We start from the raw sequence: 23,641 nt of genomic DNA, 5'->3' as shown, positions 1-23,641 counted from the left end.
CCAACCCATTTTTCTATGCTATGATAATAATTTAAGAGTAATGACTTAAATAACAAAGTTTGTGGATGGTATGCATTGGTTTACTGTATGGGACTGTTCAGCTTACGCAAGGAATTTGGTAAGTAGAGCCATAAGGTATCTTATATAGAGTTCCACTTTGGAAGTTGAACAATACATGTGGGTTTAGGGGGACCTTAAGTGTTGGCTTGGGAACAGTTTAGAGAAATATGGTCAATCAAAGGAAATGTTGGGTTGGTAACATACGGTTACAATGACTGAATTTTTAAAGCTATGCAGATTTTGTGTGCATTGCCATTGGGGTACCATTCATTCAGAGCACTGTTTTTGTGTTGCAGTTCTTTGGGGCAACAAGCAATAGAATATTGTATAACCCAGAAATGTGCTTTGGTTTTGAATGGGCTACCAGCTTATCCAAAGCAGTGTACTGTCTCTCTACTTTACCAGCCATTCAAAGGCACCACAACGTGGTTTTCACATTGCTGAGCAGAAGAAATCGAATTTCAGTCTTGACCTTTGCAGTGCAACAGTGCGGAAAGAGCAAGTGAAGAGTTTGCAGAACTTGTTGCCTATAAGATGTGCAACAATTTACCAAGTAATAGATCCATATATGATTGTCTTTATTACCTTCATGAAATAACACATTATAATGTGATCAGGTTCTTTCTTATTTTTGGGTTTTACATACTAATATAAGCCAGTTAAAGATAAACTAAGCCCCTATTTTAAAAAATTATGATCAGCCAGGTTGTTAATTGTAGAAAGGACAGGTAATGTCCCTTCTGCTATAAAATGACCTTGCCTGCTTGATCACAATTTTTTAAATATACTCACCTTTCCATTTTGACAAAGGTGCCAGAATATTTTTCTTCTATTTTGTTGGGTTCCGACATCTTGATCAGTCAGGTTGGGATAGCCTAACGCATGAACCTGGAAGCTCATTCAGTTCCACCAGCCCTGGGGGATGCTGAGATCCCTGGCATCATAAAAGAAGATAGCATTCAGGAAGGTAAAAGTGTGCCTTGTTGCAGAAGTGACTAAAGTGTTGCTTGTGAATTTTTTCCAGAACTAGTTCTGCTTTCAAGGCAACTGAAGTCATTCACCCCCCCCCCCCCCCCCCCAAGACTGGAGAAGATAGGCTTGCATGGATGAACCTGGGTGATCCAACAAGCCTAGAATGGCTATTATTTGTCAAATGTTTCCAATCCTGGACCATATCCATTTCAAGCTTTGTGTGATTATTCAGGTTCTCCAATGATAGTCTATTTTTTCCCGCCTTGGGAAGCTTTAATAAATCAGGCCCATTGTGCTAACACAGGTTCTAAAAGTTCTTACCTTATAATTCCTCAGCAGCTACAAACATTCACCAATCCAAATGCACAAGTCAGAATTCAGACAGCTTCAACAATCTTTATTCATAACAAATAAGAAATAAAAATGTGTCATATAGAAACATGCATAGTTTGACAATAATATAAACAATATTCATGACGATCGGTACCTAACTGCTAACAGTGCTAGATATCCAGTGGAATGTGCTCAGTTGGATCTAAATGTTTTAGGTTGTCAAAAGGAAACGCTTTTTCCTAAAGTTTAAAATGAAACTAAGAAAATAATCAAGAATGTTTTCTATAATTCTGCTTCTTTGTAGGAAAATTACAAATGTATGGCCACAAGTAAAATCTAGACCATAAACTCTATATGGTGATGGTCATTTACAATGATCTCTTCAAGTTGGATTTTGTGGATTTGTTACAACCAGTGGTAAGCATCAAAGGGGCTTTTCAAAAACTGATGAATGGCTTCATAGAATACTGGACATGTTATAATTCACTCCTGAACTTCAGAGCTATTAGAATTCATCTGCAAATTGTAGTTCCTAATCAATGGATTAAAGTGTATGTCAGGGACAAAATATATTTAGGACACTCTGCCATACTTTACATTTTGACAAGTTTTATCCCTCTAAAACTACTGCTAATACAGAAAAATATATATTAAACTGATAGAAATGCACTCCTGTTTGGGCTGACACCTGTGCCTTCCCTGCACTAAAATCTGGAGCAGCTCTAAACCTTTTTAACATGGGGGGACTTTTGAGAAAACTTCTAGGTCTTAGGAAACTCCTGCAAGAATTACTATATCCACAGTTCAGAGTATATGAGTAATGTAGTCAACAGTAAGAATGCCTCAAACATTGCTGGCCTTTAGGAAGAATGTCACCCTAAAAGATAGCCAAAAACATCATTGGTGTCAGTGGTAACTAACCACAGAGCCACATATTGCTTATAGATCAAGGAACCCCTAGCAACCTCAGGAGAAACCCAAAGGTCCCATAGAACCCTGGTTGAGAAATTCTGCTCCAAAGGGTAAGATGGGGACCTGAGGGCAATGCCCTGACATACACTTTAACCAACCACATATTGCAGAGCCTGGGACAATAAGACTATATGGCTCCAGGTTAGTGGCTACATACGGCCTCTGGACCCCTTGTTGTCTACCACTGGTTCCAATCCAAAGATATAAACAGCTATGATCTTTTCTTATTTTAGAAAAAGATTAAATATTTGAATCTGGTAAACAATTAGAAAAACAAACTAAGGACTCTTAGCAAATATTTAACATAGCTATCCAAAAAGAAAAAAATACACCCATATTAATAAGTCCCATTTTCAGCTAAAATATTAAAGCACCAGTATAGTTGGCATAATCCATATCACATCTCGTCCTGTCAGTTCTAGAATATAGAAATAACGTGTTATTATGTAAAATGTTACTACATGGTATAAACCCATACCCTCTAATATTCAGGGTTGCCAAATTTCAATTGATGGACAAACCAATCTAGTGAAAAAAAATTGTTTCCTTTATTTTATTCTGCTTCATTCTCATGCCCCACAGCTTAGATAGACCATTCACATGAGTGCTGTTTAGAATTGGTAACAACGACTTCAACGTGGCACAAGAAGGATAACCAAAAGGTCATGGCATTGCTCAAAATTTTCCTTTATATTGGTCATCTGATGAAAAATGGTCACATGAATTGCTTTAAAATGAGCTTCTAACAATATTATTGTTGCCAGGATAGGTAATATTGGGAAATTTGTGCTATGGAGTTGTCGACCAAAATTAGTACCTTTTGGCAAAATGTATGTTATTAGGAAAGGGAACATAGGGTGGTTTTAGGGGTGTAATTGATTTTGGCTGAGAGCTAGGGAACCTCTTCATGACTATCCTTGACTTGTGCTTGTGCCAAAAAAAAAAACACTAACCCTAGATGTCAATGCTAAGGGTGACCTTAAGAGTAATACTAACCTAAAAGCTACGTACACAAGCCCAATGGTTCTCGCCCAATAATCAGCTCAGGACCGAAATTGGACGAGAACCTGGTATGTGTACAGTGCCCCTCGTCCATTGTCCGAACAACTGTCCTGGCGGATCCACGGACGATGGACGATGAACGGTCCTAGTGCAAAGGAAGGGGGAGAGGACGCAGCAAGGTGCCGCTCCGTCGTTCCCCCCCCCCCCCCTTTGCAGAGAGCAGAATGGTGCTGTATGTACAGAGCTTGTTCATGCATCGTGCATGTGATCCTTATATCAGCATTGGCATGGTAATTGTGTGGCTTTGTAAATAAACAAAGTCATTCATTATCAATGCTAATGTGATCAATACATCATCACCCATTCATCCCAACTACTAAGGTTATGTCTTTTTTGGAGGTAATAGTTGCGTAATCAGACAATACAGCTAGACTAGATATTTGAAGCTGGGCTATATTTGTCACCACACATTTACTTTTGGAGTCAGGAGTTTTAAATTGAGAAAGTTTTCTTGATTCAAAACCCTTCTCTATCAGGTTCCATTTTCCAGGGTATCTGCTGATGTCTCAAGGTCTGCATAGACACCAAATTATTCCTAGGTATCCAAAATCAGCCAAATACTATGCAGCAGTACATCCCTGATATAGAAACCTGTACTTTCATTAGTAACATATGCATTGTCTATTTTAACATCGGGCAATCTCATAGCTGACTAATCTACAGATTTTTAGCAGTTTTTATTTTTTAAGCAACATATACCAGTTTTCATTTTTGGTTACTTAAGTACTATGCAGACTTAACCAAAGAAAACAGCACTTGCATATACAGTAGGTATATAATTATTACAGTACAGTTGTTTCTTGTTATTGGGTTATACACATGCAGGCTTGACTTGGGATAGCACTTATGATAAAGTGATATATAGAAATCTGTATGGAATATATTGACCTACTTCCGGAACAGGACTTTGGTTACAGGATACAACCACCATACGTATTACCTGAAATAAGTGTTCTGCTTGGAATGAGTTTAACCATTTCTTGTGCAACAAACAATTCAGTCTTCACAATAAGATTGCTGTTTGGCAGCAAATTTGGCTTCCTTAAAGTGAAATAATTCAACACATTTGCTTTAGAGTGCACCTATCAATGGAGTCAGTGATATTGTGGGCCAGGCTGACCAGAGACTGTAGCCCTAGGTAGGTAGTGTTAGAATGATATTTCTATGTCACAGTAAAACCCAGTATAGGAAGCTATTTTGCCATCTCATGAGCAGCTTTAAAAGTGCCTGGCATTTATTAACTTGTTAACTTGTATTTATACACCAACAACATATTATGCAGTACCAAGTTTCATACTCATATCAATATCAATAAAGGTAACTCAAAGGGCCCTACCATAGGCATATGTCATTAACACATGGCCACTTTCTGGGGGGAAGCCAAATAACCAAATTGCCTGTATTTGGGATTTGTGATTTCTTAGAGGAAACCCACGCAAACTGGAAAATTAAACATGGTCCTGGCAGAAATTCCAACTTGGGACACTAATGCTGCAAAGGCCAGGAATTATCAAATTGGCAAAAGAAAGTAATTGTTTAAGGGTGCTACCAGTCCTCAAAATACAGACCATCTTCTAGTTTTAGGGTAGTGGCTTGATTTGACTTGAGGTACCAATTTATTCCCCAGAACAGCCATGAAGCTCAAGAGTTGGCCATTAGCTTAAGGTCTTAGAAATAACATAGGAGTAAAGCTAAAGACAAACATGCAGGCTTGAAGGCAAGAAATGCCAGGAAAAGAAAGAAGGAGAAACTATCCGATATCACATTAGTATTAATAGGAGACTGTCTTAATGAAGTTGATGAGGTCCACTGAGGTTCGTGTCAACATTTATCCAGGCCTGCAAGGATCAAAGATCCCAGTTTCAAGTTTGATGAATGTTGCCCCAAGGTTTTCTTCCACCAGCAACCTAACTGCCTCCATTGTGAGCATGAAATGGGGCACTTTATAGCCAATGTGTAACATATCATGCTTAGTTTCTAAACAAAACAGTGCTTCTGACCTTCTATAATGCTAACCCCCTCCCCTGTTAGACACCATATACAAATGTGGATAAGGGTTAGTGTGGTTCTTTTCCTCAATTAATTGTTCACAAAATCATCATGCAGACTCATGTGATCTCCTCTCCATCTTAAACAGCCCTCAAATCCATTTGTACTTTGTATTCTGTACTATGAGAGTGAAGTAATATTAGAACGACCACCAGGAGGTGCCACAATTTTCTGAGTAGTGCGTCTTGGGATATGGTCATCCTTTTGGGATCCTGCAAAAGAATATGCGGGGAGATATTTTAATATTCTGATATTACAGCTATTGGTAAATAGACAGGGAAAGCGCATGTCTATTACATGCCTAAATGCCTATTACGGAAGGTTGTGACCTCCATTTAGCAGTAACACTATTATGAATACACATGGATCAGTTTCGTAAATCCAGGCAGTTGTTTATGGGGAAACACTGCCTTTTGTGGAATATTTTAGCCACCCTAGTATTACATCTATGTTCCTAACATTTTAATTTCCTAAAAAAAACCCTATCAGCAGAGATGGAAGAATGAGTGTGTCTTTGAAGTCCACCAAAGTCGAACCCCAATAAATTTAGCAGATAGACAAATATTCCACTTATCTTCACTTTTTTTAAAATTATATAAAAGGGTGGCTATCCCTCTCGGGGGAAAACCAACACCCTCGGGGGATACTTGCACCACATATCCCAATAGGCTGGAGGCTGCTCCTTCTGTGCATGCCTAAAATTGGGCATGTGTCATCAGGTAATTTGCTATAATGTAAAAAAAAAAAGTGCCAATCTCACACATGTGCACTCTTTATTGTACATTTACAGTAAGACACGTCACCTAATTTTCCAACTGTGAAGTGCAAGTGAGGTAGATGTGAAGAAAAAGGAAGATGGCTGCGCTCACCATTCACTGCAGTGCCGGCAGAAAGAGAGCAGCTGAGACAGCGTTGGGACTCTCTGTGCTTAGTGGAGGGATCGAGGATTTTGCACTGGTAATGATGAGCAATGTTTTTTTTTTATGAAAGTTCTGCTTTTAGGACCAATTGTTCCTAGGTTATAATAAAGGCTATACAGGTAGTCCCCGGGTTACATACGAGATAGGGACTGTAGGTTTGTTCTTAAGTTGAATTTGTATGTAAGTCAGAACAGGTACAATATTTTAATAAATGCAATTAGGACAGATGTTTGTCTCAACATATTATTAGGCAGTGTGACATCAGTTACTGTATAAAATCCTCACTGTGAGCTGATCACAAACAAAGCAAAAAAAACAAAAACTTTATGGAGCCTAGACAAATATTAACTTCTGGAACAAGCCGTACTTTGATATGCAAAAAGAAACAACTGTAGAGATTGTCTTGGTCATTAAGGAGTTACAAGATGTTGCAGAAAAGGAAAAAAATTCCTTCTGCAATTCATGTTAACCACCCCTCAACAAGCCTCCGTCCTGCACTCAAATGAGCAGGGAAGCCCCATTCGTATGTAGGAGTCGTCCTTATGTCGGATGTCCTTAACTCGGGAACTGCCTGTATTATTTTAGGATTAAATATTCTTAGTGTGATTCTATTTCTGAATATTCTTACGTTAAGTTTCATCCAGTACTTCTTTTATATATGCTGTGCATGTATATAATTAGAATACAAGCAGCCTTCGACGCAACGTATTCTAAAAACATTTACTCAGTAGCCTAAGAACATTCAATTTTGAAGCTTAAGAACTTTGGCCTATGGAATGTAAAAAAAAAACATGCTCATTATAGTAGTCATAAAAAAGTATTACATTTGTTACTCTTGGCAAAAAGAATTTACCTGACAAACTGAATCCAGACTGATGCAGATTTCGAACTGGTGCCATTTGCACTTTTCCAGAACACTGTGCTATCCGGGAGGTAGGTGTGGGTGCTACAGACTTGGCCAGGGAAATGTCATGAACAGGTCCATCATATAACCCCCTGGGGACTCCGCGGACCTCTGCCAACTACATCAGGAGACATAGAAATAACATTTAAAGGTTTTCATTTTGGTAGTACACATGCTGACTAGTTTAATATAAATGCCGCAAATGCAATTGTTATGAATCAATGTGTAATGTTACTCATTGAAACCATACTTACTTACATACTTCCTTTTTAATGAAACATTTACCGGGTACTATAGCCAAAATATTGAATTTTAGTAACTTTATGAGTTTAAAATATGTAAGGAACTTTTATGTAAATATTCAATGCTTGGCCGAAAAAACTCAACCCAAGATGTGGGGGGCAGTGTTTTGATCTGGGGTTGCTTCACTTGGACAGGTTTAGGTCCAGCAATGTGCCCAAAAATTAGGTCAGATGACTACTTGAATATGAATGACTCATTTTGTCCATGCACTTTTTTTTGCCTGATGGCATTGAAAGAATGCATCAAGCTTAACTTTTCAAAGAGTAGTTTACGAAGGATGAATTTTCATTTTCAAACACCAGAGAGTCCAGGCTTTACCACCATTGAGAATCTTTGGCATGTGCTGGAGAAGATTTTATGCAATGCTCAGAATCCATCAGCCATACAAGATGATGAAAAATGAATGCAGCTCCTAATATAAATTCATGTTGTGAGTTTATCAAAAGTAAAAATGCATGCCCTAATCAAAACTAAAAAAAATCTGTTGCCATAACTGCCTAAAATATGTTAGATGGAGTTGGGCTAACATTTGTTTGTAGATATCATACAAAATGGTCAACTAAGACATGGGGACTGCACTTTTGCAACACAATGACAGACTGCATTAAATATTTTATTTTAATATATTTTCCATTCTTTTCCTATTCATATACACTTGATAATATTGGATCTATTATATAGCATTGGGGCTTAGTAATCTACATTAACCAAATTTTATTTTTTTGTGCTGAATTTACTCATAAAATCAGCTGAATTTATTCCAGAACAGTGTCTGAAATATCTAACTTGAAAAATGAAGACAATTTGGCTTGATTAATAATTTGTGCGGTAGGCTGTTGGCATGCAGGACACAATTATAAGATTCCATTCCCCTTAGGAACGGGTTAGAATATGTAATGATTACAGCACAAATGAACTGACCTAATTCTCTATTGCCTGAGATCTCAATATAACATAATATTGTAACCAACATTAGCTACGATGCGTAGAGAGCACTTATCCTCTGCATACTGTAATGTATCCCCCAGAGGAGCTGCCAGCGTCTTTGTAACCATCAAAGCCAATACTTCAGAGAGAACTGCCACATCCTATTTTTCTGGGTTTTATCTTAAGTGGGTATGACCTCATGATATTCTCTACTTTACAATACATAAACAGCTTTCACAGAGCAAAGCATTGGGTGAAAATAAGATTTTTTTTGTGTTATATAATTTTGTCATATAAATGTATAAAGGGATCAGAAGGAAGAGATGTTTCCAGTGCCCACGCTATTGTTTGTGAAGTCTTATTGGCATCATCATGGCTGAAGATAGAGAAAAACTCAGAGCTGCCATTCTCAGATTACTGGGCTGCATTCCCTCTTCCGCAGGTATGGCTGTACTGCTTTACAAGTAGAATTTAGTCAAAATTATGGATATATTTTGCATTAGGTTAACCCCAAAATCCCAGAGCAACCATTCAAAAATAATTTATTAATCATTTTTACAGCCCTGATGTCCAACATGCAGCCCCCTGGGCACCTATGTACAGCCATTTTTTTGTTGGGCACCCGGTAGTACCATGTGTATTCTAGAACCAGCACATATAAACAGACAGGGCAAGTGCTGGCCACATCCTAAGACAGTAAATTGGCAATGGACACCACTCATTTCATGCATGTGCAGTAGGAGGGGACTAGGCAAATACAAATTCTATTGTATGGCCCTTTGGACATATGAAGGTAGCACTTGAGGCACTTAAATTCAGAAAATTGACTGTCACCAATTTATAATACCTCTCTGCTTTTTATCCATTGTTGGCCGGCTTCAAACTCACATATAACTATCCTAAGTCCTAAATGTATCTAAACCCAAGAAAAAACGGAAGCATAGTGCAGCTCGCCATTCCTCCATGTTGTGGCTACATTCATATTTTTTTATGTTGTTTTTCCATTATTTTCACCTGGTGATACCACAAGTAACACATTTACTGTCCCATGGTGACAACAGTCACTGCGTAGTATTTATGGAGCATCAGCAAATGAGAGACACCTCCCTTCTCCTCTTTTCCAAAGTTTTTCTTGTATTCCACAAAGGAAAACTGAAAACAATGGAAAGCGCAGAACAGGCCGAGGGGACATGAAGTCGTTAGCTATATATAAGAAATAAATTCAATAATATATATACCAAAAAGGAAGAAATAAAATAAATATCAAGGTGTGCATACAATTTAAAGGTTGTTATTTTTTAGTTTATACATTATTTACTCCATTTTTGCACTGCTCTTATGAATAGTTATGACTTACATAACCCTTACAAATTAGAAGTTATTTTTTTATCAACATGCCTAAATGCCTGAGAAGTGATAGCATGCTATGGGTAGTACACATAATTACTTTCGCCATTCAAAACTCTTCAAATCAATGGCCAAATGGGAGATACAGAAACGCATTTCCAAGTAGACAGGTGAGGAGGACACCCCCAGAGGCCTCCATACGTTTCACTCTCAGTCTTGCCCTTACATGAGAATAACTGAGGCTGGAATTTGAAAGCAAAATGAGCCTTAAATGTTCCCAGCTACTAGGATAACATTAATCCAGAGTGAATTTTCTAGATGAGTAGAGCTGGAGGGCTGTAGTAGCCATCACAATGAATCTGTCTAGTGGGTGCGAGGCTCTTTATAAGCAGACAGCCACGCTGTGTAACTAGGTGACCTCATTTATGCAGTGTAAGTATTCTATTCAGTAATCCAGTAATGTGCTACAAAGATGGTAAAAATAATTAACATTGCTACAGGTACATACATATTCAAGAGATAACAATACATCTACTGAGATGATTAAAATACTGGTAATAATTAAAAAGATTTAATAAAGAATTCCTTCACTTTTGAGATTCTTTAATAATCAATATATTTTATTTTCCAAACATATTTTCTAGCCTAGACTATGTTGTTTACTATTTGTGTTGTCCTACACAGTATGGACCTTAACCACTAAATGAATATTAGTCACTGGAGACAACACCAAAACACTGTAAAAGTATAATTGCCTGTTGGTTGATCCATTTCAAAACCAAGAGCATCCATTTATGTCGGTCTCCACTTTGGGGCTTTAACAGACTTTTCTGTTCTGACAAGGGTTCCACATTATTTTATAGTGTGTATGTGGGAATCTGTGCACATTCATGAAAAAGAGTTGGGTACTGATTTTGAATGAGAAGACCTGGATTGTACTTACTATTCCAATCTATCCCAAAGGTGCCTGTTGGGGTTGAGGCCAGGGCTCGGTGTTGGTAAATTGACCAAATTATTAATGCTTAAATAGTATTAGGCCTTCCCCCAACTGTTGCTCCATGGTTGGAAGAGCTGTTTGTCTTCTGTAGAAGAAGTAAACTAAAAACCAACAAAGGCAGATGGAGCTCTTTACATCAGTGGTCTCCAACCTTTTGGAGATCACAGACCGCTAAATGCACGGACTCCAGACCCCGCATGCCCAGGGAGCTTGTGTCACTCATAGGGGAAGAAACTTCCCCAGAGGGATGTCATGATGCCAGAACCCCCCCTACTCTCCCATCACAGATCTGAGTCCAGAGACACAACCAGCTCACCGTCCAGAGCCTGCGATGCTCAAAGGAAACATGGCCTGCAGCTCTGGTCGGTGGGCCCCCCCAAGCATGGTCCTTCTCCTGACCCCGCTGAGGGGTGCATAGGCGAGAGCTGCCGCCCACCTGTCAGACCGTGAGGGATCTCCACCATAGACCCCGAGAGCTATGACAATCTATTAATTCAGCTTTCGAGTATTCTCCAAATGTTGATATGTTTTGGGTTTCAGAGTGCTGACATTTGGGTTTGGCTATATTTTATGGACAATACATAATATGCAGTCATGTGAATATCCACAACATTAGTGACTGGTTCTCTGGAGTCGCCATATTATATAGATATTACATAATATATACCAAACATATGAACAATACAAACATAAGAAAATACTCTTGCAGAGAATCATGTGTTTCCTTCTGTGCTCCCAACCCTATTCTTTCTCCATTGTCTGGAAGCAGTAAAATGCTTTCAAATGCCCATCTGCCATCTGTATACACTGCCAGCACTGGACAAACATAATATACATTGAGAGCATGAAGTTGTTAGCCTTCTTTGCCCAAAGACTTTCTACAAGTAGGAGAAGTGAGAGGGGCCAAACAAGGCTAGAATCAAGACAATGCTGAAATGGAAAAATAATTGAGTACTCACCCTATTCCTGGCTTTAATCCGCTTGTATACAAAATCAGGAAATGTCTTCCTTGGAATAAAGCGGCCTGACCCTTGGCTGACGTGTAAACTTTCACCTTCCAAAACAATCCGTCCTTGGCTTATAACAACTTCTGGTGCTCCATGACATTCCATTCCTTCAAATATGTTCATCTCCACAACCTGGCAGAGATAAAAAAACCATGAATTAAAAGTAAAGAGTAAAATGTGTCTTTCTGGTTTTAGACCATATATCTCCTCGGAAATCTATTGGTAAGGTATGTTTGCTTGGGTTCCTAGGTTTCCTGCCATAGCCATTGGGAGGGGTGGGCATTTTCTCTGCTGGAGTTACATATTTTTGGATATAGAGAATGGCATAAGAAGAGGCGAGACACATAAATGTGGGTGGAAATGCCCATGATCCTCAGGCCATTTAAGAGAAAGGACATATGACATTGAGTTTTGGCTGTTGTGTTGGAATATGCATAATGTTGTAGTACATTACACATGTAAGGTATTACAGCCTGGCTCAACTTAAAGGACTCTATCTCTGACCCAAATATTATTTTTTTCTGAACTGACTTTTAAATAATACTGCTTCAGGTGTTCATTTTCTAATCTGAAAAGTCTCCAGTTTTTGTGACCTTGTCATTAACTGGAGACTATACTAATAAAAATAGTATTTACTGTTTACCTGAATAGAGCTCAGCAGAGCAATGAATCACTGCCTAAGATTTTGCATTCCTGCAATTTTCTGTTTTATATTTTATTCTGCCTAAAATGTAAAGAAACCGTTTGAAAATACTGGCAGCTGATATGGAAAATACTATAATCTATTGGAGTAAAACTGGTATTATCTGGATAACAGGTATTAGACACAGTATAAGGGATGTATTAGGTTTATAGTGCATCTTTTTCACATGCTCCCATTTATCCAGGACATAGTACAGTTAGTAGCAGCAAAAACATGTCATACCTAATCCAACCATCTTCTTCTGATCTAATGTGTGTCAGAAAGATACTAAAACCTGTTCTTGGACAATTACCATCTACCTTGACACATTCTAGAGTAGTGAATTCTCAACAAGGAGGAATCCTTTAAATAACTTTCAGGTCTTCAGGCAACCCCTGCTATATTTCCACAGACCACAATACATTAGCTTGGTGTCAATAGGAAGAATTCCTCCTACATTGCTGGCCTCTAGGAAGAATGTCACCCTTACAGATAGCCAAAAAGATCATTGGTGTCACTTAAACTCACCCGAGAGGTGCAAACTGCACATTGCTCAAGGAACCCTAGGGTTCCACAGGACCCTGGTTCAGAAACATAGTTCTAGATTGATTGGATTAAAATGACCTGTTTGAATATAGATGCTCCTGACACTCATTAGAACCAAAAAAGTTGCTTAGTTAAGTTTAAAAAAGTTCTTGCACTTTACAGAGCACGTCTAATTAAATGCTAACTACTACTACCTAACCCAACAATTTCCAACCAGAGTTTCTCAAAGTTTGACTGATTGACCCCCTATTTGATGATGCCTGCAGAGTTCTGGGGCCAATAGCACTTGGTAGAACCAGCTGCATTAATATAATGATGTTTTTGAAGGTTGTATTCTAGCCAACATTCTAGGAGAGCATTCTTTCAAATGGCTACCAATCTAAAGGGCCTTTTCCCCACAGACCCCAATAGGTTGGTTATAGTAGGTTTCCCTGAAGACCTGAAACATGGTTTAAGAGTTCCTCAGGGGTAAAAAGGTTGAGAAAAGCTAATCTAACCTTTAAAATAATTCAAATGTATCGGATCATTGAAACAAATGTGTTAATAAAGCACAGAATATAATAAAGAATACACAAGTGACTGTTGATCTGTTGAGCCCCGTTGGAGTAAACTAAACCATTAATAGGGATTTGTTTGCCTTCCTCTGGAATAACTGTGTATATTGGTCTATATTATGTTGTTTTTTCTAGTATGTTTATTTATTTCCCTTTTGGTTGAAGTTGATGAACTTTGTACTGAACTGAACTTTGTAACTGAACTTTGTAACTATGTAAAACATAGGGTAAAGTAAACTGTGCTCTTTGAATACAACCTTTCACACTATTTTATTACTTTTATTTTAGCACTGCTCTACCTCAATTACCAGGAGGAGCCCTTGGAAATATCCAGTATTCTGAGAGATCATTTGACCTTCTCCACTTTCAAATAAACTAGTGTACGACATGTGAGTAGCCAAATGCCGAACTCAAACACTGGTATGTGGGGTCAGGAAAAGTTCTTAACATTGTGTAATATCTTACACAAACCAACATTGTGCTAAGGCTTTTTATTCTTGGTAGCAGGTAAATTAGGTTCAGAAGAAGCACAGGGAGAAAGTATTTGTAGCAGAGGAAGGGGACTTTAAAGAGATATAGTAATGAAATAACTGTCATTGATATATGCCACTGGTGAGTATGGGTCAATATTGACCAATATGGGCTATACTACATATATAGCATAGTTTTTCATCAAAATGAAGAAAAAAGTAAAACAAGTTATTTACTGAATTATGTGTCTTGGCGGAAATTATTTTAAGCAATTTTGGATTCCAGATAACTAGGTCCGCGTCTGAGCCCGTGGCGATTCTTCCTTTTCGGGGATACAAGTTGAATATTTTGGCTGCATTTGTACTAGTCACAGAAACAAACTCATTCTCATCTATCTTGCCAGAAGTCTAAAGAAGAAAAGAAAAATAATTAGACATATAGGAAATAATCGCTATAATAGAAAATTACCACATTACCATCTGCTGAGCTACATTCACCCTAACAATTGCATTAATATTGTAGATTTAAAACATTTTTTAAAGAGTTTAATGTCAAAATATTTATAATAAAGTTATTTGACTTAACATAATGTAGGTCGATGCAGCAAATGCAGCATTTTTGACTAATTCACAATATACTGCAATGACATGCATTAGAGGGAAGGGGTCCAAAAAAAACAAAAATGGATATAGTCTTGAGCATGCATGTTGGCCTACATGAAAAACACAAAATACATATTGATAAGCCCATTGTAATTAGGCTCCTGTGCTGGTCAGGCTCACGATGATGCAATTGTTTGTGAATATTTTTAAACAATAAATGGCTGTTATCATTGAGGGAAACAATCAATCCCAGGGAAAAATTGCATTGGACCATATTGAAAAATTTTAGTGTGCCGTACATGGTTTTGCATTCGGAAGACTGTACAAAACTATCACACAGTTGTTGATTTATTGTACTGTATATGGCAATCTCTGCATTCTCATTGGAGGCCCTGTGACAACGCCACCCTCCATTTCTTCCACAGGTGTCATAGAAACAGGTAGTAAGGAAAAATGTTCCCAATGTTCCTATTCAGGGGTGCAAGAGGCTGGGGGCATTTGTGGGAGTTACGTCATTCAGGATTGGTGGATCAAGATGGCCAAACACCTGAACCCGGTAGAAGGTGCCAGTGCTCAAGACACAGCAAAAAGGAGGGAATGTATTAAAAAAAATGTGGTACCCCCTATCTACCTTCTATACCACCTATATTTCTTGTTGGACCCCTGCCTGGTCCCATTTCCTTTTTTATACAAAAAATGTGCATTGATACATTGATGTTTATACCATGTACAAATATTGTATAAAATAAGTGTTGTTTAATATGATTACGTTTTCCAATAAAGAAATATTGAAAGTAAAAAAATGCGAACAGGCAGTAGGGTTTATTTTATTGCAGAAAGGATATTGCCTCTCGATCCTGCAATGGACAAACCACCTACCACATAGCAAAATAGGTATAACTTTTGTTGGAAAATGGCCATTTCAGACGTTTCTTAGCAAGATTCTACTAATGATTCCTTATTGCGGTCTTTGTGCAGGTTCTATTATATCAGATAGGGGATTAAAAGGAGTGTTGTCTTTGGGATGTGGAAGTAGACTAGAAAATTGACAGAAAACTCATACAACCATGGTGAGATTTTTGGTCCTCTTAGCCACAGCACTTTCCAGCATTGCTTTGATACAAAATTGGTATTCTTACCACACATTTTTCCCATATTATTGACATTCTTTCTTCCACTCCGTTGGTGCCTTCTGGTATTAAGGTGAAGTTGTCCTTCCCAACGGCTTTCTGTGCTGTGGTGAAGGCACAGTGTGCACTGCCCGTTACCTGAAGATCAGAACTGCAGGGAAGAACTGTCATTAGTCTGTCAACCAATATCATAATTTATTACTTATCTATGTGTTCATCAGATTTTCACCGGTGTAATTATTAAAGCTCCAGAAAAGATCAGTGGATGATGAAAATTGCTGATGGGACTTTGAGTGAATGAATACTGTGCTGACTTTTCTGAATATCTTTATTTAATTGTGGCATATAGTATGACAAAATCAATGTCACTGTTGTCTCAACTGGTACTTTCAGTGGAATCCTACTATGAAGGGAAGGTGTTCCCTGTGTGATGGGTATGATATGCATTTTAGCCAATAAGATCCTGCCTGATGAACATTCAAAGCTTCACCTTCTGCATCATCAGGCCCTTCACTATATACACATGGTATAGTCCAGCCAGGGAGAGTTGTTGGTACTGTGATGGCACTATTTTACTTAAAATGCAAGTTATCAATACAATTCTTTCAATACTTCTTGTGTATATTATGTGTTTGAAAGCATGTATGGATGCATAGTTTTCTACATATGTAGCATTCCATACATACCAGGACAGTAATGAACAGAGGTATTCTGGAGTTGATGGGTCAGTGCTCAGTGGTGGCGAAGTAACAAAAGCCGCAGCCTTGGCCCAGTTCTTACTCCAGTAGTGAGTGCCATCTGTACCCAGTCCAGCTGCCAGTGTCTCACCATACACCACAGAGCCTGAAGAGGACAAGGCTGACACTTTAATAACAGCAAAGCATACAAAGCAGTCATATTACCAACAGTTATCATACCAGTATTTACTTCTTTAATTACAAAGTGGGCATTTATACCTTTTCCAATATCCAGGAGTTCCTAAATTTACTCTTTAGTTACAAATTACTGACCTTTTGCAATCTGAAATTTGTGAAGCCCACTCAAGAAAAGCCAAGTAAGGTATCCAAGATCTGTGCAGTTACTAAACAGTGGGATTTACCCAACATTATTCCTAACTCTTTTTTCCCAAATTTTATAAAGAACCCGAGTGCACGGATGTCACCAATGGAGCTCCTGAGAGATGGTTAGGTGGTTTACCTCTCCATTAAAAGATTTGCAGTATTGCCAGTATTTCTAACAGAAGAGATGAGCAACTATGGAGAGAACAGAGGAGCAGCAGAACTGCGGAGGGCAATGAGTAGTCAAATTCTGGGAATATTTGATGGAGAGAACAGGACCAATGGTTAAAATATAGTAGGTTGGTCTTTCAGTGCCTTCTAATGTTTTTGGAAACAACTAAAATACGTCTACAAGTATCAAATCAACCTCAATTGGTATTGCATACGATAACCTAGATAAGGGGATATTATTTCTAACCTCTGAAAATGCCAATTGTCTGGAAGTCATGCGGTTCTCTGACTTATTCTGAGCTCCAAGACAAGAATGCTGATCAGTTCTCACTTTGCTTGATAAAACTGGCTGTATGCTTGTTCTAGGTCAACGACCTAATGAAATAAAGCCAGTGAACTCCAATCAATAAGCATCCTTAAAAGGAGGTCAGCAATAGAAGCCCCCTTTATGTTTTCTTTTTTTTAAGGTACAGCCTCAAACTAATCTCAATCCCAGGTTTATATGAGAAATGTGTTTATACATCAGTCTTTCTATTCTTTTATTAATGGATCGGGTTCTCCATAGGTCAGGAGAAATAAAATACATTTGTAAGGTCCCATAATAAATGACATTTGGCTATTCAGCTAACACAAAATGAGATTTGCTGCAAGAGTGAGCAGAGAAAATGCTACCATTAAATTTTTTTAAAAAGGCCCCCAAAGGAAAACAGAGAAGCTGATTTCTTTTACCTTTCCTCTTTGCTTGAGCGATCACATCAGCAGCCCCTTTACCCATGACTTTAGTAATGTACAGGGGGCAGTTGGCTTGTTTGGCAATGGTTATAGCCCGGTAAGCTGCCTCCGCTTCAACCTGGTGGAACAGAAATCCCATTATATACAGCAGCTGGAGCCATTAGGCACACCTCACGGGTGAATACATTAAAGCAGCTCATTACCTCCTCTGGGTGGCTGAGGACATGGCCTTCAGGTCCTGTGATGCCAAGTTCTAGCAGACGCTTTTCTTCCTGTACAACAAATATTACAGAACACAAGTCAATTGTTTGGCATGGGAAGAGATTAGCACTGATTGCACTGGTTATTTATTATGCTATACAGGAGGAATTAGGAGGAGAAACTTAGAGAAAACTTTACATAGCAAATTCAATCTTAAATAAGAACAATCCATAAGCCTGGGCATTTAAGTATATCTAACCCAAGAATAAAAATATAATATATTACATGGCACCAGATTTCTTTATACGATGGTTGCATTAGTTTCCTTTTTCATGCCAAAAAAAATGTCTGCAAAAAAAAAAAAAAAACTTTTTACCCAGAACTCCCGTGTTCTTATAGCTTCCCAAAAAGTTGAACTGCAATCCTACATGATATTAGTAGGTTTCCAATCTATCTTTTGTGAGTTACAGAATGCCTCCCCTCTATGGAGATAATGAAAGGGGAAGAGGTTTATAGTAAAAATCAGGAAAACAGCCATGAATGAAAACAATACTTTTCAGTAAGGAATGGAGGATAGTTATCTCAAGTATCATTCTTCACATTATATTTGGGATGTGGCCAGGCTGATTTTTCATCTGTGATTTTATGATGGAACAATAGTTTTTCTAGTATAAAAAAAACCATTTAATTCAGTTGTCACACTACCTGGAAGATCACCAGGTGGACTAAAGAAAGCAAAAATTGAAAAGGGAAACTAATATAGCAACCACATGTACAAATATCTGAAATATATGCAATGTGTTTAGGTTTTATCAGAAATATTGATATATATCAGGTAGGATAATAACGCCAGTACCTCTTGGATGATGTCCCCGTTTTCTGCATGAACCTGCGCTATGGCTCCCAGCTCCCGAATGATGCTGAAGATTTCAAACATCTGTAGAAAGCAGAGGAATTGGGAACAACAATAGCTTAGTATTATTCAATGCTGCTATAAGATACTCAAGGGCTCACAACACACAAATCATCTCTACTATTATATATTGGGCTGTTCTTTGAAAGGTAAATTTGTCCAAAAGGTTTTTGGCTTACATGAATTTCGATTCACTTACAAAGGTGATTTATCACTCTGCTATGGATAATTCTCTTACCTAGAATAATTTTGCTAAGTATACCCAATCACAGGCAAGGAAATGTAAAAAAAACATGATTTTTCCTTGCACTTGATGGGATTGTTTAAGTCAGCACAGCCACATCTCATTTACCAAGGGAAATGATTGCAAAAGAATAATTGAACAGCCAGTTTTCCTTTATCAAATCCCCATTGTGTTACATTTTTTGTTGCTTTTGTGGAATAAAACAATGAAGTAAAGACTTTCGTCCAGATAAACTCCAGGTTAGGTAGTCTGAGGCAAACACTTGCCTACCTTGTTACCGAAACAGCCAAGGGTATACCGAGCACTACTTAGCAGGTCACTCTTTAAGCTTTGAGATTACAACAGTAACTGAAAATAATATATTTAGCTAGCCATTATTTTATCTGCAAAAAATGATTTGTTCTAGCTTACCTGAGCATCCGAACACTGGTACTTGTCTTTGTAGGTCATAAATACTAGAAATGAATTCACACCTGAAAAGAAAAAGGAGAACATTTGAGGAAACATGATAAGTTTAGAGTAACTCCAGTTCCTGGGTTCAGGAACATTATTTGTCAGCTGTATGTGAGCTCAATATCTGAATTTGCCATTGCATTAACTTAGTACATTGCTAACAGAAGGAAAGAACTGGTATCCCATGATGAGAACAAATAGATGAGTCTGCCATATTGGATACGGGTGTTGGATTTATTCAGTAAGTACAAACTACTGGATACCATATTGCCCGAATAAAATAGGAACATACCATTTTTTACATAAATTTGACATCAATTCCCATTCCCCTCATTAGAGAGAATGAAATACATTCATACAACTATTTCAGACCGTAAAATCCAAAAATGAATGTTCATGTGGTGGGTGTGGTGGAGACTTACCCTTATCTTTTACCAAAGCCTCCATCTCTTCTTTCAAGCTCTCATGCCAGTGTGTGATGTCCACATGTAATGAGTAATCACAGCAGACTTTGCCATCAGCCCATTCTTTCCACTGGTCATATGCAGCCGTTAGGCTCATTCCAGGCTCAGGGAAGACATGGTCAACTGAAAGAAACAGGTAAGAGTTGGTGACTGAAAGATGTAATTCAATGGATATCCATGTATATAGTTGTCATTAAATTCAGCATATTATATTATATTCATTATATACAACAAGTAATGGTAAACTCGTGCCAGTAGCAAATATCTGTAGCAAAGGGCTCTTATATGAAAGCCATTTTTGGTATTATATACCCAAGTATAAACAATTATTGACTGAGGATGGATGGATGAATGTAAGAAAAGAAAAATTTCTGTAATGTCTTGAACTTTCCCATGGTCCATACCACAAAATGTGCTCATCTAGTAAACATCTTACTTATAGCACAAGAAGCAATGGAAAGACATTCTGCATATCTCAGGACTAATCAAGGTTATGGTGAATCAAGTTCTCTGCCAGCCACTACTTGAATATCACAGACCAAGAGAATCATTAAGGCTTCATGATGATTGCCTTCTAACCTGCCCTGGTTGTGAGCACTATCCATGTCTATTTGACAACAGAGGGATACCCCATCGCTCACCCCACATTTACTTTGTGTAAATGAGCCCCTACATGTCATGAGATCCTTGTAAAATTCTGCATTGGTAGCATGTCTACCTTTGACAAACACACAATACTAGTCTATGGGTTGCAGCTGAAGCCCCACATTTGTTTACTCACTGATCATTGTAGTGCCTCCAGCTAATGCAGCTTTGGTTCCCTGGAAGAAGTCATCTGCACCAGTCATTCCCATTATAGGCATCTGTAGTCTTGTGTGGACATCTATTCCTCCAGGTATGACCAGCAAGCCATGAGCATCAATGGTCTTTACACCACCAGGGACAATAAGGTTTTCCCCAATTTGTCTACAAGGACAACATGATAGAGATGATACAAGGTTTAATAGGTTTTACAGCCATACCATTCAGCCAATGGCTAATGCTAATTAGGAAACTACAAGTCATAATGTCTCTGCAAAGGAACCCTCAGCCCACCCCACACCTAAATGCAATGTTCTGTATACAACCAGTAATGACAAGCTATAAAAGCTCAGATATATTGTTCACAACAATGCAGAATCATGGCATATATTAATAATGTACTTACTTTATTAAGCCATCTTCAATGTATATGTCTGCAAAGAATGACTGATCGTCATTTACAATTTTTCCTCCTTTGATATGAAGTCTGTCACTCTGGAATAAAACACAGATTTGATATATGAAGTATACAACAAGTGAGAGCCATAAACTGGTGATGGAGGACAATTGACTAGGTGAATGCTGAATAGGATCAAAAAAAACATTGGAGCTAATCCAATCAGGTAATTGCATTTCATAAATAAAAACCACTCTGCTGTAAAACGTGCTGTCAAAACTAAGTAGCAAGGAAAATAAAGTGAAACCCCTATTATGCTGCATGTTTATAGACTATACCCAATTTTACCACCTCTGTGATTCAAAGGTCAACATTGAGAAATATTCTCCTTGATAATTTCTGCAATGCATTGATGCAGCCATACATGAAAAATATTTCTAAATGATGTGCTTTATTGGAGTATATCTTGCTATAATCATGCCGTATAGAGGTACAATGCGCTTCTGTTGCTCATTATAACTTGCAGAGACTTTCTGCCATGTTTGGCCAATATGTGCTATAGGGTGAGCATTGTTCAATGATCATATTGTCCTTGACAGAGCTGAAAGAAGGCATTATCAACAGCTGTACTTTATAACTAACCAAATGTTTTACTTTATAGTGCAGAGGTAGGCAAACTCCGGCCTTTAGGCTGGATACTGCCTAGCCAGTATTCCAGTCTGGCTTAACGCCCCCCTAGTTATTTATTGTTGGATTCGGCCTAATTGAACTGTTGCATTATCGCGAGTTCCTGCGATATCATTGAGTTCCTACACAGTAACCCCAAATACTATGCCTAAAGAGCAGAAGCAACGCGCAACTACCAGTCTCCGGAAGGTTGACCAGGAACGTTGTTTCTTCAACCCTGAATGGACGGACAAACTATTATTTGTCCAAAGCGGCACCAAAAAGCCCTGTGTTTAGTGTGCAATGACACCAACAGCACTTTCAAGAGGTCCAATCTCAAGGGGCATTTTGATGCCAAGCATGCGCACATGTACAGAGACTACACCGCAGATGAGTGGAAGACTGAGGCTGCTCACTTGCAGTCACGGGTGGAAAAAACCTTTCCTTGGACACCTTGATTCTTCTGGCCTAGTGTGTCATCTTGACCTCCTGAAATGGCCTAGTAGTCCAAAAAGTTTGCCGACCCCTGTTATAGTGTATATTCCCTGGATCCATTTTAATGAATTAGTCATACCAAAACTTATACTATTTTGAAACAGAAATTGAATGCCAAGTTCTCTAGGGAAATATAAATTCTACACAACTTTTTCTACACAAAAAAAGGGAAAGGAGAAAAGGATCACAAGAGGCATTAAACAACATTACGTTCCCAACAGAACTGAGGAATTGTGGGAAGATGGATACCAGCAATTCCTGGAGGGAATGGGAAAATATATTTACAAATAATGCCAATCATGACGCTCTGGGTTATGAATAACACATTGCCGGTTATGGTAAAGCTGAATCAATCGAAGCTTTCTCTAGTAGGGTCTATGGAAGCCTGATACACCAGGCAATTACAGGAGCTATATAAGTATATTCATAACATGACGACAGATATTTGACATTGTGATGCCTAAAACTGAACTCCAGTAACAAAAATGTCCATTAATACATTTTTCAATAGGGATATAAATCCAATGCATCCAATGTCGTTCTAAACCCAGATTATAGCTGACATCATGATTGTGCTGTACATAACCTGCACAGAGACCAAAGCTGTAAAGAACCCACCAGGTCCCTCTACTACAAACTACCTACAAAAAACTACAGATATAAACCCAGCAACCCTGCACATGGAGTGAGAACTGCAATTAGTGGTCTTCATTTCAGAAAGTTTTTGTACAGAGACAAATGTTTCAAACTGCACTACTGCAGAGATCTGAAATACACAGAAGGCCATGGTTTAGGCAAAACTATGCCTCTCGTATCTCCTTATATTTTGTCTCCTATTCTACTTTTTATGTGTGCCCCTTTACCCAACCCTAACTCTGTAGCTTTATAATATTTGTGCTTCTAGTGACCTATGATATCATTGAAAAGGAGAGTGAGTCTATCCATTAGCTACAGACTGAGAATGTAGCCCATCAATTCCCTGGAGCCCAGTGATATCACTGATCATGCAACCTATCCATTTACCACAGATTTTTTATACTGATAATGCAGCTTATCCATTCCCCAGAGAACTACAGCGACTGGTGATATGCCTGCAAATGTTGTCTATTTATTCACCAGAGTTGTGAAATCACTCAGAATGCAGCCTATCCATTCACCAAAACCAGTGATATCACCGAAAAGGCAGCCTTTAAATTCATTATGGATTA

At 38.2% G+C, this 23,641-nt stretch overlaps 1 protein-coding gene across 2 annotated transcripts in view; it reads right to left on the bottom strand.

The window, feature by feature from the left end:
- Nucleotides 1-1,408: 1,408 nt before the first annotated feature.
- The window catches only part of DPYSL4 (dihydropyrimidinase like 4), a 28,982-nt gene continuing 6,749 nt past the window's right edge, over nucleotides 1,409-23,641 (bottom strand). For both annotated transcript variants that reach the window (XM_072423988.1, XM_072423989.1), the window contains exons 2-14: nucleotides 21,282-21,370; nucleotides 20,856-21,040; nucleotides 20,033-20,197; nucleotides 19,569-19,630; nucleotides 18,857-18,937; nucleotides 18,003-18,071; nucleotides 17,797-17,917; nucleotides 16,525-16,681; nucleotides 15,848-15,989; nucleotides 14,343-14,513; nucleotides 11,806-11,985; nucleotides 7,222-7,390; nucleotides 1,409-5,660 (exon numbers count right to left, since the gene is read on the bottom strand). In XM_072423988.1, coding sequence (XP_072280089.1) covers nucleotides 5,569-5,660; nucleotides 7,222-7,390; nucleotides 11,806-11,985; nucleotides 14,343-14,513; nucleotides 15,848-15,989; nucleotides 16,525-16,681; nucleotides 17,797-17,917; nucleotides 18,003-18,071; nucleotides 18,857-18,937; nucleotides 19,569-19,630; nucleotides 20,033-20,197; nucleotides 20,856-21,040; nucleotides 21,282-21,370 — 1,683 coding nt within the window. In that variant the 3' untranslated portion in view covers nucleotides 1,409-5,568. The remainder of the gene's footprint in view (nucleotides 5,661-7,221; nucleotides 7,391-11,805; nucleotides 11,986-14,342; nucleotides 14,514-15,847; nucleotides 15,990-16,524; nucleotides 16,682-17,796; nucleotides 17,918-18,002; nucleotides 18,072-18,856; nucleotides 18,938-19,568; nucleotides 19,631-20,032; nucleotides 20,198-20,855; nucleotides 21,041-21,281; nucleotides 21,371-23,641) is intronic.

The sequence above is a fragment of the Pyxicephalus adspersus genome, chromosome 10 (assembly GCF_032062135.1).
Source record: "Pyxicephalus adspersus chromosome 10, UCB_Pads_2.0, whole genome shotgun sequence".
Classification (NCBI taxonomy): domain Eukaryota; kingdom Metazoa; phylum Chordata; class Amphibia; order Anura; family Pyxicephalidae; genus Pyxicephalus; species Pyxicephalus adspersus.
The sequence above is the reverse complement of the archived record's forward strand: the minus strand, read 5'-3'. Positions and strand labels throughout refer to the sequence as shown.